We start from the raw sequence: 14,986 nt of genomic DNA, 5'->3' as shown, positions 1-14,986 counted from the left end.
CGCACCTCAAGGGTCTGGGTGGCCCTGGCAGGGCTGGAGGACACTAGGTGCTACCCAGGATGGGTTAACCATGCTTAGGAGGTGACATTCCCCTTAGATCCCTGTCTGGACTCCATGGGCCACCCAGCAGCAGGACCGCCTTGCCATGACTCTGCCAGGGTGAGCCTACAGCCCGGGATGATCTGCATGGCCTCCCCACTGCAGCATCACCCCCCCAGGAAGGGACTGGAGGTCAGGAGGCCAAAGCCACCCGTGCTCCTTGGGACTGGGCAGGGACCAGGTCCTGGTGCCCTCTCAGCAAAAAGATGTGACATGCAGAGTGGCCATGGGGACACACAGGTGTGGGACAGGGGGGGCAAAGGCTGGAGGTCATCACCAGGACAACACCTGGGTCACCTCGACACCAAGTGATTTTGGGGGCCACTGAGCACACTGAAGGGGTCAGAGCCCAGGACCCTCTTGTGACACAGGTCCCCTGCATCCCCCCCCAAGCTGCGGGGCTGGGCTGAAGGCTTTATTGAAAAATCCAAAACAAACAACATGGTCGTTATTATCATACAATGAAAACTCAAATCAACCTGCCCTGCATCCCTGTCACCAGCTGCCAGCACCAGGGACACCGCAGGGACCCTCCTCCCACACCTGGCTGAGATACAAAAGGGACAAGTGGATTTGGGCGAGAACAGTGCCACTGTCCCCCAAGCCCCCGCTGCCACTGTCACCCCCATGCTGCTCCCCGGCCCCCAAGGCCTGAGGTAGTTGGTCGTGCAGGCGAGACTCCCCCCCAAAAAAGTGGGGAGGGTTTTGGGGCTCCCTGTGTCCTGCAGGAACGGGATGGTTGGTATTGCATCCTAGGGGAGCCAGCACGGGTTGAGGGTGGGGAGGCAGCAGGACCCCCGGGGGCAGGTCCAGGTCCCTCTGGCGGGCTGGCGCACAGAGCGGGTGGGCTGGCAGCAGGGCTGGTGGAGGACATGGGAACAGCGGGTCCCTGCACGCTGGATGGCTGTGTGGAGGGGTGGCAGCTCCGAGGCCACGGTGGTGGCAGGTCCCACTGCTCCAGGTGCCAGCTGGGTGCTGATGGGTGGGCGCCGTTGGAAAGCACGTAGTGACAGCCCAGCCCCTTCCCAAAGGGAGAAAGGCCAAATCCTGTGCTCAGCACCCCGAGTGGAGGGACACTGGCCCCAGCAGGGGCACCAGCAGGACCATGGGGGATGGGGACATCGCTGCCTGGTCTGACGTCACTGTCTCCACTGCAGCGAGATGAGCTGGGGGGCCCGGAGGTGGCTGATTCCCCCCTGCCCTCTGAGCCCCCTGCTCAAGGCACAAAGGTTCCCTTGCTGGTGCCAGCCCCATGGCCACCCCTGCCCACAGCCACACTGGCCCTGGTCCCCCTGCACCCAGGAGGGTGGCGGTGGCACCAGGGTGGCACCAAAGTCAGCAGGGTCAGGGAGTTGTTTGCTCTGGCTTTGGGATGCTCTGGTTTTGGGGCACCCTGGCTGCCCCCCAAACCCTCTGTGCTGCTGCCCTAGAGTCACCCCCCATCCCCAGGAGCTGGTGGCTTGTGCAGTGGCACTGCGGTGGCCCAAACCCGCACCCAGCACCTTGCGGAGGGCTTATTGCTGGCATGAACACAGTGATCTGTCAGGGCAGAGCAGCCCAGCTCAGGTGGGGCTTGGAAGGTGTTTTGGGGACCTGGAATGAGGCGCAGGAGCTCATGGCAGCACCGCTCCTGCTGCCACCCCTTTCCCAGCTGTTCCTGGCACCCCGTGTCACTGGCCAGGGTGTCCCATGGGAACACCACCTCCCAGCCTGCAGTGGCCAAAGGCACTTGGTGCCCCTGCCGAGTGGGAGCACACTTAGCACCAAGCCTAGCAGCACCCCGAAAGCTGTCCCCCACCCAGTGGTACCCCTGTGGCCTTCAGCATGCTCATTCCTGGGGCGGGGGGACGTTCATGTCGAGCCAGGGGCTGGATTAAGGCTGGAAAAGCAACGAGAGGCAAGAGAAGCCCGACCGCTCTCGCTCAACCAGAGACGGCTCTAAGAGTTCCCATAATCTGTGCAAAAACAAAACTAAAGGGTTAAAGACCCCCGCGCAGACACCTCCCCCCGCCCCCAGCAGCTCTAATAAATACAGGTGCGGTTTGCGCGAGCCCTCGCCCCGGGCCCGGGCTCTCGCTGGCGGCTCGGCTCTGGTGCTGGAGGCGGCTCCTGGGGGGACACAGGGGATGTGTGCTTCAGGGGGGCTTCTGCACCACTTCCTTGGGGATCTTGTCAAAAGACTGCACCAAGTGGGGTCCCAGGGGTGTCCCCCGCAGGGTCCCTGCTGTCCCCCGTGGGCTGCTTCTACCACTGGTGCTAATCTGCAGCTATAGGCGGGAAGACAGGGTCAGGGGGTGCAGTGTCCACCGGCATCCCTCTGCCCCAAACCGCTGGGACCACAGGGCTGCTCTAGCAGCACCTGGTGGCCTTGCCTGGGGGTGATGCAGATCCCACAAGCTCGGGTTTCTCCACATAGGATTTTGCCCATGTGTGCCAACTATCCCCAGGCTCATGCCAGCTGCAGCAAAACCTGCTCACTGCCATGGATGGCAGGCAGGGCCTCTCCATCCTGCCCCACCTTTTCTGGGAGCAGCTGCCCAGCTGGAGCAGGGCTGGCACCACTCACCGTCCTCCTCCCAGCCTTCCGCCACTCCAGCCAGCTCGTAGTGCTTCTTGCGCAGCTCCCCCAGCTTCTGCCGCTCCTTCTGCAGCTGGTTCTCCAGCTCCAGCACCCGCACCTGGGGACATGGCCCAGGACATGCCCAGCCAGCACCCTGGTACGGCGCTGGGCCAAGCACTCCCCTTTCACACCCATTATGCCCCCAATGTCGAGCCCAAAGACCACAGAGGTGCATCCCACGAGTGCACCAATGACAAGCAGACCTGGGGAGGGGATGGAGCTCAGGTAGGCACTGCTTGTGCAGGCAGGTGAAGGCGCAATGATCTGTGTGGGCACTCCAGGCAGGGGAATTCCCCAGAGCTGCCCCATGCCAGGTAGAGGTGGGTGCTGTGGGTAGCACACAGGGGACCAGGGTGGCCATGGGCTGCTATGCCATGATGGGAGCAGCACAGGGGAGGGATCAAGGACCAAGTGCATATGACTCCTGGGCAAACACCTTGGGCCTCCCCTGTGCTTGTGCTACCTGGGGGCAGCTGGGCATGGTGACCCCAAATTTGATGCCCCACCCTGGGCAGCCCAAGAGAGACATGACCAGGTGTTTCCCAAAACATGTGGGAATTTCCTACCTGTGAGTCCATCTCCTGACGCTTGATCTGGGTGAGTGTCATGCCGGAGAAGTCCATGCTATCTGTGGAGAAAGACACCACCAACCCGCCTCAAGCTCTGCTCCCCACTCGGACCCCCTGGCAGCTCCCATACCACTGGCAGGATCTGGCATCATGGGATATGCAGGGAGGGAGTGAGGGGCAGCCATGGGCAGAGACCAGAGGGGCACAACCAACCAAGGGTGGTGAGTGCCAAGAGCACTCAAGGTTTTGGGGTCAGGTGTGTGCTCCAAGCATTAGGACCAGAGGAAACGACCTCAAGTTGTGCCAGAGGAGGTTTAGGTTGGATAAAAGGAACAATTTCTTCACAGAAAGGGTTATTCAGCACTGGCAGAGGCTGCCCAGGGCATGGTGGAGTCACAGCTCCTGGAGGGATTTAAAAGCCATGTAGATGTGGCACTTGGGGACATGGTTAGTAGTGGGGGAACAATTAAACTCAATTGTCTTAGAGAGCTTCTCCAACTTAAGTGATTACATGATTCTAAGATCCCTGCAGCCCAGCACTTACCTTTCTCCTCCACCTGAGACTTCCCAGCCTTGGTGGAGGCCACCACACTGGCTGTGGCCTGGTTGACGCCCCGGGACGCTTGTTGGAGCTTGCAGAGGTTGGCGCTGTCTTTGTCTGCCTTCACCTGCCGGGACAGTGAGGAGGGGTCACACCCCGCCTGGCAAGCAGAAGACCAGCCCCACGATTTGGGGTGACCACATGGTGCCCCAGCATCACCCTGAACCATGGGCAGGGGAGCAGCCTTGCTCCTACCTTGGAGGCTGCCACCAGCTGAGCGGTGCTGGCCGCGATCTCCCGGGAACAGACCATCAGCTCCTCGAATGTCCCCTTGCCTTGCACCACCAGGTCGGCAGCGTCACTGCAGGAGAGCAGAGAGGGGCTGGAGCATCGTCCCACCATCCATGTCCCCTCCCTGTGGTGACGGCAGGACTCTGCCATCCTCTCCCCGCTCTGGTGACAGTGGCACTTACACCATGACAGTGGCACCCCAGCCCACTGCCTTGGAGGCGGAGATGAGACCCTCGGTCCAGCGTGAATTCTTGGCATAGAACTCCTTGGGGGATGCTGCACCCTGCCGTTGGTAAAGGCACAATTAGTTACTGGGCACCCCCCGACCCCTGCTCTGTGGGGAAAGGAGGAGGTCAAGGTGTCATTCAGGATGTGTGTGGGAGCTGGAGACACACTGAACTTGGGGGTTGTGGGGTCCCCCGTGTGGGAAGGGAGATCAGGGATCACCATGACACCCCAGGAACCATAACCAGGGTGAGACTCTAGGGTTGGAGAAGAGCTCCTGGCAGCTGGGGGGGGAAGTCCCAGTGGGCCAAGGGTTGGAGCAGCACATCCCAGCAAGTGCGCAATGAACCCCAGCTGGACAAGCACCCGTCTTCATCCCTGCCTGCCCCCTTGCCTGCATCCCTGTCCCAGCTCACCCGTCCACTCTCCACGATCTCTCTCTGGAGGTCCTTGGAGGCCAGGACCAGGACATGGATGGCCTGCATGAGGCCTGTGCAGGAGCCCAGGATCCTGCAAGACAAACACCACTGAGCCCCACCTGTGGAGCAGCTGCCCTGCCTGCAGCACCTGTCCCCATCCTGCCTGCCTGGCTCTGTCCAGTGCCCCGACCACCACTCACCTCTCGTTCACTTCCAGTTTGACCCCAGTGTCACCAGCCCGTGCCTTGCTCAGCATCTCCTGGTTGAGGGGAGAGAGGCTGTGCTCAGCCCAATGCGCCTCTCTGGCCTCTCCAGCGGTCCCAGCAGGCCCCCAGCACGGTGCCTGTGGGCACCTCTCTGCTCATGGTGACCTCACCTCAATACGGGCAGATGCCGTTTCGATGGCTGCGGCTGTTGCTGCCATCTCCTTGTCCACCAGGTCACCCAGCTCCTCCTGCCTGACGTCCAGACCTCTGGGACGCAGCTCCTGGGGATAGGATGGGATGAAAGGGACTGTCCAGGAGCAGTACAGTCCCTGTGGTGGTGCCTGCCATGGCCTGATCCCATCCCACTAGCCCTCCTGGGGCACCCACCTCCCCAATGGCGCTGATCTGGCCCAGGCAGGCTGTCACCAGGCTGCAGTCAGCACTTGCCACCGTCCCTGGGTCTTGCAGGGCGCTGAGGTAGCTCACAGCCGCACTGCCACACTGCTTGCACAGCTCCAGCAGACCTGCATGGGCAGCATGGGGGGCTGAGGGGGCCACATGTGGGGAGGAGATGTCTGGTTCCTACCCACCACAGCATCCTACCTGCGCTGGCCTCTGCCTGCCCTGGTTTCTGCCCACTTCAGCACCCTACTTGCCCCAGCATCCCGCCCACCTTATCCCAGCATGCTGCCATGACCCCTGCCCACCCTAGCCTCTGCTCACTCCAGCATCCTCCTTGCCCTGGCCTGTCCTGGCACCTGCCCACCCTGACATCTGCCCACCGCAGCCCCTGCCCACCCTGACATCTGCTCTCCCCAGCCCCTGCTCACCCTGATCCCCTGCCCACTTTGGCCCCTGCCCACTGAATTCCCTGCCTACCCCAGCCCCTGCCCACCCTGACCCCTACCCACCCCCACCCATGCTCACCCTGATCCCCTGCCCATTCTGACCCCTGCCCACCCAGCCCCTGGCCTGGGGCAGCACTCACGGTCAGCAGGCTCCACAGGGGCCACATGGGAGGTTGCACTGCCCTGCAGGAGCGTGTCGCTGACCAGGTGGGCAAAGAGGGCCAGGCAGGGCAGCAGGGAACCCACAGCTGTGGCAGGACAGTGAGCACAAGCCTCAGTGCCCACCGTGCTGCTCACCCGCCCCGCATGCCAGGGCTGCCCCTGTGCCCCCTGCCCGGGGCTGCCACCTCTCACCTGCGCCATCCAAAAGGTACTTGCTGTGTGCGTCCCGCAGCCGCTCTGCGCACTCGGAGGCTGCCAATGTCCGGGACAGGAGGCAATCTGCAGGCAGACAGCAGGCAGGGCTCAGCCGGGAGCACAGGGAGCAGGCAGGCTGGGGTAACACCAGCTTTGGGAGCAGCAGGGGCGTCACCTGCTGAGCCGGTGCAGCTGATGTGAGCAGGATCCTCCATGCGAGTCAGGGCGTCCTGCACCATGCGCTCGGCCTCGCGCGCGGTGCCCTGCAGCAGGGACAGCTGCTCCTGGGCCAGGCGCTGCTGCAGCGCCCGCTCTGTGCTCTCCTGCTGGGCCAGAGCTCGGCTCAGGGCCCCTGCTGGGCCACTGGGCATTCCCTGCACTTGGCCCCACTGAACCCCTCTGGTCTGGCCAGAATGGGGATGGCCATGAGGACCCTCACGGTACCTTGTCTCTCAGCTGGGTCTGCAGCGTCTCCAGCTCTGTCCTGCTGTTCTCCTGCTCGCTGCTGAGCGTGTCCTGAAGCTGCTGCAGCTCAGCCTGCAGAGCTGCCATCTCGTCCCTGTGCTGCTCTGCTGCTCGGCTCAGCCTGTCCCTCTCCTGCTCAAGGCTGGCAATCCGAGTGTTCTGCTCTGCTCCTGCCTGGGGGGGCATGAAACAGCAGTCGGGGCTGTGCCGAGGGTGAACTTTCCAGTCTGGGGACTCATTCCAGGCTCGGGTCACCCTGACTGTCCCTGCTGGGTGCACCATGGCCTGTGCAGGCACAGCTCCCCACTCCCCCAGCAGCACTGATGACCTTACCTGGTGACAACTGAGGCTTCTGGGGAGCCCTTTCACTTTTGTCAGTGAAAATGCATTTTTATCAAGACTGTCACCATCCTGATGGAGGACTGGATGCAGGGTGGTGCCTCTGCCCCATCCCCATCCTGCTGCTGAGTCTGCCCACTTCATAGATGGGTGACTGCATTTTCCTGCCAGCTTCTACCCCCTGCAACGAGTCCAGGCACCCCTGCTGTCTTCCACAGCTCTGCAGGCATGGGATACCCTCTGGCACATCTTGCAGTGTGATGCCACACTGCTACCTGGGCTTAGAGCAGGCAAAGCTGCTGACTGACCCTCTTCTTCCAGGCATTTTATTCCATGATCCCTGCTGCTGGAGCCCATTGGTCCACATACCACCACACCCAGGAGTGTGAAACCCCCTTGTGTGACATCAAACCCACTCAGATGTGGGAAAGAAGATGACAGGGAGCTGGTTTTGAGGTCAGTGGCGGGTATCACCTCTCGAATGGGTAAGGCCTGGCTACCCAGCCCAGAGGGGTGCTGGGGGCCCCCATGTGCTCTCACCTGTGTGCTGGACTCCAGTGTGCCCTGGACCACCTGCAGCTCCTGTTTGCTGGCTGCCAGCTCCCGCTTCAGTGTCTCCAGCACCTCTGCCTGCTCCTGAGACTGCAGCAAGGGGAGAGGTTGGCAGAACTGGTGCCCCATGGGAAGCCCGTGCTTATCCCTGGTGTGTCCCCCCCCATCCCTACTCACCTTCCTCTGTGCCTGCTCGCTCAGCCGCTGGAAGGAGTCCTCCAGCTCCTTTTTCTCCCGCTCCACATCCCCCTGGGCCTGCCTGGCCACTGTAATCTGCTTGGTCACCTCTGCGTTCTGGCGATGGCAGAGAATGAGATGAGCAGCCCATGGTGTCAGGGGGCATGGCTGGGAGAGGACATGCTGGGGGGGGTTTGGGGAGCCCACCTTGCGCAGCAGGTCGGCGTGGTTCTGCACCAGCTCGCTGTACTTCTCCTTCAGTTTGCTGTAGCGCTGCTCATTGGCCTGTGCCCGTCCTGCCACACGCACAGTGACACAGAGCTGAGCACTTGGGACCCCCCAACTGGGGCTCACCCCGACCCCACGCCAGTGCTGGCACTTCCTGCTCACTCTCGATTTCCGTCAGGCTCCGCTGAGCCTTCTCCGTGTCCTCCCGCTGCTTCTTCAGCTCCTCCAGCTCTGTGCGCAGGAACTCGCTCTCATCCTGTGCCTGCTGCTTCAGGTGCTGCTGCTCGGCCAGCTCAGCCTCCAGCTCGCTGGCACGGCCACGCAGCTGCACTGCACCCCGTGTGCTCTGTGGGGACGGGTGGGGGCTGACGATGCTGTTCAGTGCCCACCAGGACCATCCAATGCCCACTGGTACCATCCAATGCCCACCAGTACTGTCCAGCAGCCCCCCCATGGGTACCACCCTGCAGGCCCCCAAGTGCATCTTGACAAAGCACAAGGATGCTGGGCAGTGGGGCTGAGCCCACCCCCCGGCAGGGATGCAGCCCCCTGGCATACCTGCGGACCCCCTGTATGAGGGAGGCCACCGGGAACAGGGCAGGACAGAGATGGGGTCACTGTCTTGCCCACCCAGGGACACAGCCACCAGCCTACCCCACACTCCCAGTGGGTGTCATCCTGCCCACCTGGCTGTCACCCACCTCAGCCTTGAAGTTCTCCAGCTCCTCTTTCAGGCCTGCGATCTCCCCGTAAAGCTGCTCAATTAGCCGGTCTCTGGGAAGGAGAGACATGGGGTACACCCTCAGTGCCATAGGGACACAGCCTGGGAGGGGAGGTGTCCCCTGTGCCACCATGGCTGCTCCAGGCAGGGAGCTCCCGGTACAATCCTGGCCGCTTCGCAGCATCGCCAGCATTGCTTACTTGTCATCCTTGCTCATCCCATTCTGGCTGTTGAAGTTGAAGGGGTCGCAGCTGAAGGAGCTGCCAAAGATGTCATCAAACTTGTTGTCAAACAGGCTCTGGGGGAAGAGCAGGACAGACCTGGAGTGACCCCACTACCACTTGGGAGCCCTTGTCCCTCCATGTCCCCAGTGTCACTGCCAAGCCAGCCTATGAGCTGCCTGGACACTGGGGCCCCGCTGCTCCCAGGGCACTGAATGTTATGAACTTGATGAACATGGAGCATCTGTAGTCCATCCCCACCTAACTCCTGGAGGGAGAAGATCCCCAAAGCCACATCACTGCATGCTCCCTCCCCTCCGCACTCAATGCCTGGGGACAACCCTTGGTAGAGAGCAGGGTAAAGACCTAAAGGTCTCCATGGCAATGCTCGAAACCAAACCTCTCCTTGCCCATCACTGGAGGGCACCACACCATTGAGCAGCCACCATGAGAATTCAGGCTGGCTCAGCCCTAGGAGCATCCAGATGGGACACCCAGCATGCAGATGGGATATGCAGCACCCAGATAGGACATCCAGCACCCAGACGGTCACCCAGCACCAGATGGGGCACTCAGCACCGATCCATCTCTTTGCAGTGACACTCCCCAGTTCCCAAGGCCATCCCCACTGTCTCAGCCCTCACCACAGTGTGGGTTTGGAGAAATAACCCCAGGCTCAGCGCCAGAGAGCCCCCACCATCCTTACCTGCGAGGCTGTGTCCATTTCCACCAGGTCTGTGATGGGCTCACTGTCGGGCGAGGAGGCCTCAGCAGGGATCACCACCACGGGGCTGATGTGCTCTGACAGCGCAGAGGCACGCAGGAAATTGGGAGGGTTCTGGGGAGGGAGGGGAGCAGGGCTGAGAGGGAAACACTGGCACTGCTGCTGGGCTGAAGGCACAGTTGTTTGAAATCCTGCCCTGGAGCTCAGCTGGCCCATGCCTTGACCCATGAGAACAGAGCCAGGACCCACAGAGATGGAGTCAGGATGCAGAGGAATAGAGTCAGAACCCACAAGGATGGAACCAGGACCCGCAGGGGTGGATCTCAGCAAGGGCTATGGATCAGTGAGAGAGGGGATCCCAGCTGCCAGTCAGAGGGCAGCTCCATCCAGCCGGATGCCACCCAGCGAGGGATACAAGAATGATCCTCAAGGTCCAGGAACCCCATGTTGCCACCAGACCTAAGAAGCTGGGCAAGGCAGCAAGAGGCTTTTTTTGGCCATCTGCCAGTGCCAGTGGCCCCACTGCTGCCCCTGGGCACAGGGACAGGAAACACGGGGACTGCAGGGTCTCACCTCTGGCAGCTGCGGGATCTGAATCAGCCGCTTGAAGTACTGCAGGTTGCTGGAGCGGTAGAAAAGGTCCTTGAGCCTGCAAGGGGCAGGGAATGGTTAAGGATGGCTCTTGTCCAACCTGGACAACCCCTTGCCTGGCTCCAGGAGGTGTCACCTGGCCACTGTATTGCCTTGGAGGGGAAGGCGTTTTGTGCTGCCACCAAACTCAGGGCAGGTGTTGGGAGCCAGCCTCCCACCGCTGGAGGGTTTATCCCATAAATCCCCAGCCTGATAGGCAGGGAGAAGGACCTGGAACTTGAGCAACCTGGTCTAGTGGAAGGTGTCCCTGTCCACAGCAGGGGGTTGTACCTCATGACCTTCAAAGGTCCCTTCCAACCTAAACCACTTCCTGCCTACCCAAAGTTTCCAGGAGCAGGGGGCTTCCTGCCTGGAGCCAACATCTCCACCCTCACCTTCAGTTTCTACAGGAGCATCTTCCCCAGAAGCAGGGTACCTCCCTCCAGGACTCCCAGTTTTGGGGAGGAGGGACAGTGCCCAGCTGCACCACTCGTAGCTCTCACCTCTCCCAGTCACCTGAGCAACCTAGTCAGGATCTTGGCGCTCTTGACCCCTGTCCCAAGGTTAGTCCCTGGGTGGTCAGAGCACAGCCAGCCCTGCTATCTGCTCTTTGCAGTTTGTGACCTTGAATCAAGCTGTTGCTCAGTACCATGATATCCTCCCCTGGCACCATGACATCCCCCCCCCGCTCTCGGTTGCCAGCTGTTGTTTTGGTTACTCATGTACCAGAGACCACAGCATGTCCCTGCTCACTCATTTTAAATCTCAGTGCCTTGGGAGCGCTCCCAGAGCACCGATGCTCTGGGTATGGGCACTTACTTTCGGAACTGCTCCAGGAAGCGATCCCGGTGGCCCTGCAGCGTATCCGCCGGCAGACCTGGAAGAAGCAGCAAGTAGAAATGCCAGCGGGTGTCTTCATGGATCAGGGAACAACCCATCAGCACAGCCACATGGAGATGGCTCTTTCCCAGAGATGGCCACCCTCCTCTGGGGGTCCAAATAATCCAGGCAGTGTCCTGCTGCAGGAGGGGATCACACCCCATACCCCCCAGGGCAGAGAAAAGTGTGGGCTGGCAGCTGCCACAATTCCAGATCCTGAAGGATATGGGTTTTGCACCTCCTTGCCATGGTGACTCCCTTCACCCCCCAAAAGAGGCTGGGGAAGAGGTGGTGGTGAACAGCCCAGGCTGAGCAGGGTGGTGGCCCCAGTGCCTCCCTCTGTGTCCCCCCTGTCAAAGGCAGTGCTGCTGGGGGCACTCACAGGAGTGAAGCTTGAAGAGCAGCTTGACGGTGTAGTCGTAGAGGTGGCTGCAGTCCAGGATCACCTGGATGAGCGGGGCCAGACGGCACTGCCCCGCTGCCGTCACCGACACCGAGCGCGACATGTCCAGGGAGCTGAACACTGCAGGGAAGGAGTGCAGGATCAGATCCAGCAGCACCAGCAGCACCAGGAGGTGCCACACTGTGTCTGCCAAATCCACAGATGTCATCCTGAGCAAGAGCCGTTCGCCTGGAGCAAGATACCCACTGGCCCTTGGGGACACAGCCTGCTGTCCTGCAGCTGTTTGTGAGCTGAGTGGGAGGGGAAATTCCCACCCAGGTCTCCCACACAGGCCTGGGAACACTCCAGCCTGGCACCATGGGCCTCCAACTGGGACTGAGCCCCAGCCATGTACCTGGGCAGAGCTGACACGTGACTGCTGTGCTCTGCCTGTCACTGTTGTCCCACTGGCACTCGAGTGTGCTAGGTGTGCCAGAGGGAAGATGCTCCAAAACCAGCTGGGAGCAGCTGAAGCCCATCTCATTCCAACACCTTCCACTAGGACCAGAGTGCTCCAAGCTCTATCCAACCTGGCCTCGAAACACTTCCAGGGATGGGGCAGCCACAGCTTCCCTGGGCACCCTGTGCCAGGGCCTCACCACCCTCACAGCCAAGAATTTCTTCCCAATATCCCATCTAACCCTGCCGTCTGGCAGTGGGAAGCCATTCTCCCTTGTCCTGTCGCTCCATCCCTCGTCCCCAGTCCCTCTGGTCCTCTTGGAGCCCCTTTAAGCAGAGGAAGGGGCTCTGAGGTCTTCCTGTAGCCTTCTCCAGGTGAACACCCCCAGCTCTGCCAGCCTGGCTCCAGAGCAGAGGAGCTCCAGCCCTCGGAGCACCTCTGTGTCCTCCTCTGGACTTGCTCCAGCAGCCCCACATCCTTCCTGGGCTGACGACCCAGCGTGGGCAGCAGGTGAGGGGGGGATTCTGCCCCTCTGCCCCGCTTAGGGCAGAGCTGCCTCCAGCCCTGGTGTCATCAGCCCAGGGCATAGGGGGTTTCGGAGCACACACGGCTGGGGCACGTTGAACTTCTCATCCTCCAGCACCCCTAAGTCCTTCCTGGCAGGGCTGCTCTCCATCCCTTCATCCTCCAGCCTGGACTGATACCAGGGGTTGCACTGACCCAGGTGCAGCACCTTCCACTTTGCCTTGTTGAACCTTAATTCAGGTGAAGTGCCCATAGAAGAGCTGAGCTGTGGTGCCCTCAGCCAACATCCCCTGTCAAGAGCCTCCTCCAACTCGGATCAGCCCCACGAAGGGGCTGGACTCCTGCAGATCTCTCACTCCACCCTGTCTCAGAGTAATGCAGGGCTTTACCTGTCTGGAAGAGGTTCAGCTCACACTCCAGGTAGTCAAACATCTCCACCGTCAGCTGAAAACTAGGAAACAGGGTTGAGGATGGTTGAGGACTGTCCCCAAGGCCACCCACGAGCCTCAATCTTTGATGAGGGTGCTCTAGTGTGGATGCACCAGCCTTGCCTGAGGCTCTGCCCGTTCTCAGGACCTGCCACAGGGCAGGGGGCAGGAGGAAGGTCCTGTCCCTGCTTGGTTATGCTGCCGGTGGGGTTGGGGAGATCGTGTCCCCCACCTGCACCCACTCCCTCCCTGACCTTCCCCTGCCCCACACTCACAAATTATTGACATCATTCTCCCCAGCCTCATCAAGCTGCCGGTCAGACATCTGGAGATTTCCAGGGAATCTGGGATTCTGTGGGAGAAACAGGAGGTGGGAAAGGGTTCCAGAGGCTCTCCTGGTCTGGCCACAGCTCTGGGAGCACCAGAGCTGTGATCCTGCAGCCTCAAAGTCAGCTCCTGGATGAGCCAGGGGAGTGATGTGGGGGAAAAGGGAGGTAACACAGGGTCTCTGAATCCTGGGTGACCACAGCATCCCTAATCCACAGCATCTGTGCTCTTCCCAGGAAGAAAAGCTGATTCTCCCTAGGTTGAGAAATCTGTCAAGCAGGGAGGAGATGAGGCTGCCAGCAGAGAGCTGGACGGGATGGAATGATATCTGCCCCAGGGGGTACCCGCTCTGGCATTTTGGGGAAGGTCATATCACACTTCCAAAGCAGGGTGATGGGCACAGAAAACACCTCTTTCCAGCACTTTTCCCCCTTTCCCCATCTAGGATAGCTGGAGGTGGAAAGGGAGTGTGTGTCTCCTACTGCTGCAGCCCACCAACTCCCAGCCCAGACCGAGGAGCCCTGGGCCACCAGGAATCCTGCCACCCCCAAAGCATTGGTCCTTGGGCCATTTTTGACGGCCATTGGCAGCTTCGGGAATATTTCATGGATGCAGCAGGATGACCATACCGGTCCACTGCTGTCACCCCAGTGCCCACCCCTTGCTACAGCCCTGGGGACAGGGATGGGGTGGGGCTTACCTTGGTGTGAAATTCCATCTTGGTTCTCAGCAGTTTGAGGTAGATGCTGCAGAGCTGCCCATAGCCCTCGTTCAGGTGGCCCTGTGGGGACCCCAAAAAGCTGTTGAGATCCAGGACAGGCTGTCGAAAAGCCTTTTTCTGCTGCAGAATGACTGGCCCCTCCCTTATCTCCCCAAAACCACAGCCAAACCCTCCTTGCTGGCACCTGGATGCAGGCTGGCTGTACTGAAGGGATTTGGTCAGACCTTCTCATCACCTTCTCTGCATGTTTCTATGCTTCATTTGACTGTCAGAGCCGAGTTTTTAGTGGGTTTTTGCCACGAAACAGGAAGGAGGCATTTGATTTTGGTGGAAGGGAACACCGAATGCAATTGAAACCCAGCCCAGGTAGGTGATGACAGCCACAAGTCAGCCATGGCTGCGCTCCACTTCCTGAGAGAGGGAACCCCCCAAGCCTACACCCCCCCAGCCTAGCCAAGGGACCCCTGGGATCTCCCCATCATGGCTGGCAGGGTTGGTCACTTACCCACATCCTGCTCATGTCGCTCAGCTCATTCTTGTATCGCACGGAGTCTTTCAGGACCTGGAGGAATGATGGTGACAATCAGTAGGCAGAGCACCAGGACACGATGCTCCATACTTGAAACCAGGAACTGGGTGAGAAATGGGGAGGTCTTGATGCATTCCCAACCCTTTATCGCCACTGCCAGTCCTGGGTGCCTCAGCTTTCCCAAGGAGGAGCCTTGCTGACGGCTCCTGCACCAATGCCATTGCCAGGCGCTGAGCCATTTCCTCTGGCACTGGCACTGCCGTTGGCACTGGCGTTTGAGGCACACAGGATTTTGGGCAGGGCAGCACCAGGAGGGCTCTGGCACCCAGGACTGACCTGCAGGAAGGCACTGACCCTTTGGAAGAGCTCTAGCACTGGTGTCCACATAGGACTGACCCCCGGGAGGGCACCAACCCTCCAGGAGGGCTCGAGATCCAGTCCCTACTCAGGACTGACCCCTAGGAGGCCAGTGACCCTCTGGGAGGGCTCCAGCTCCAGTCCCC

The 14,986-nt window shown here is 60.7% G+C and overlaps 1 protein-coding gene across 3 annotated transcripts in view; it reads right to left on the bottom strand.

Annotated features, from left to right (window-relative positions):
* Positions 1 to 2,227: 2,227 nt before the first annotated feature.
* Positions 2,228 to 14,986, bottom strand: part of HIP1 (huntingtin interacting protein 1) — a 42,388-nt gene continuing 29,629 nt past the window's right edge. For all 3 annotated transcript variants that reach the window (XM_048324523.1, XM_048324521.1, XM_048324524.1), the window contains exons 4-31: positions 14,460 to 14,516; positions 13,934 to 14,014; positions 13,182 to 13,258; positions 12,868 to 12,929; positions 11,494 to 11,634; positions 11,052 to 11,109; positions 10,176 to 10,251; positions 9,585 to 9,716; positions 8,858 to 8,955; positions 8,638 to 8,710; positions 8,099 to 8,282; positions 7,916 to 8,004; positions 7,709 to 7,825; positions 7,520 to 7,621; positions 6,620 to 6,814; positions 6,351 to 6,498; positions 6,173 to 6,259; positions 5,959 to 6,066; positions 5,358 to 5,494; positions 5,141 to 5,251; positions 4,965 to 5,023; positions 4,762 to 4,855; positions 4,303 to 4,403; positions 4,085 to 4,190; positions 3,833 to 3,956; positions 3,286 to 3,347; positions 2,666 to 2,777; positions 2,228 to 2,366 (exon numbers count right to left, since the gene is read on the bottom strand). In XM_048324523.1, the coding sequence (XP_048180480.1) occupies positions 2,356 to 2,366; positions 2,666 to 2,777; positions 3,286 to 3,347; positions 3,833 to 3,956; positions 4,085 to 4,190; positions 4,303 to 4,403; positions 4,762 to 4,855; positions 4,965 to 5,023; positions 5,141 to 5,251; positions 5,358 to 5,494; positions 5,959 to 6,066; positions 6,173 to 6,259; positions 6,351 to 6,498; positions 6,620 to 6,814; positions 7,520 to 7,621; positions 7,709 to 7,825; positions 7,916 to 8,004; positions 8,099 to 8,282; positions 8,638 to 8,710; positions 8,858 to 8,955; positions 9,585 to 9,716; positions 10,176 to 10,251; positions 11,052 to 11,109; positions 11,494 to 11,634; positions 12,868 to 12,929; positions 13,182 to 13,258; positions 13,934 to 14,014; positions 14,460 to 14,516 (2,802 nt within the window). In that variant the 3' untranslated portion in view covers positions 2,228 to 2,355. The remainder of the gene's footprint in view (positions 2,367 to 2,665; positions 2,778 to 3,285; positions 3,348 to 3,832; positions 3,957 to 4,084; positions 4,191 to 4,302; positions 4,404 to 4,761; positions 4,856 to 4,964; positions 5,024 to 5,140; positions 5,252 to 5,357; positions 5,495 to 5,958; positions 6,067 to 6,172; positions 6,260 to 6,350; positions 6,499 to 6,619; positions 6,815 to 7,519; positions 7,622 to 7,708; positions 7,826 to 7,915; positions 8,005 to 8,098; positions 8,283 to 8,637; positions 8,711 to 8,857; positions 8,956 to 9,584; positions 9,717 to 10,175; positions 10,252 to 11,051; positions 11,110 to 11,493; positions 11,635 to 12,867; positions 12,930 to 13,181; positions 13,259 to 13,933; positions 14,015 to 14,459; positions 14,517 to 14,986) is intronic.

This window comes from Corvus hawaiiensis, chromosome 20 (genome assembly GCF_020740725.1).
Source record: "Corvus hawaiiensis isolate bCorHaw1 chromosome 20, bCorHaw1.pri.cur, whole genome shotgun sequence".
In the NCBI taxonomy this organism is placed as follows: Eukaryota; Metazoa; Chordata; class Aves; order Passeriformes; family Corvidae; genus Corvus; species Corvus hawaiiensis.
Note: the sequence above shows the minus strand (reverse complement) of the source record. Positions and strands in the feature narration are given on the sequence as shown.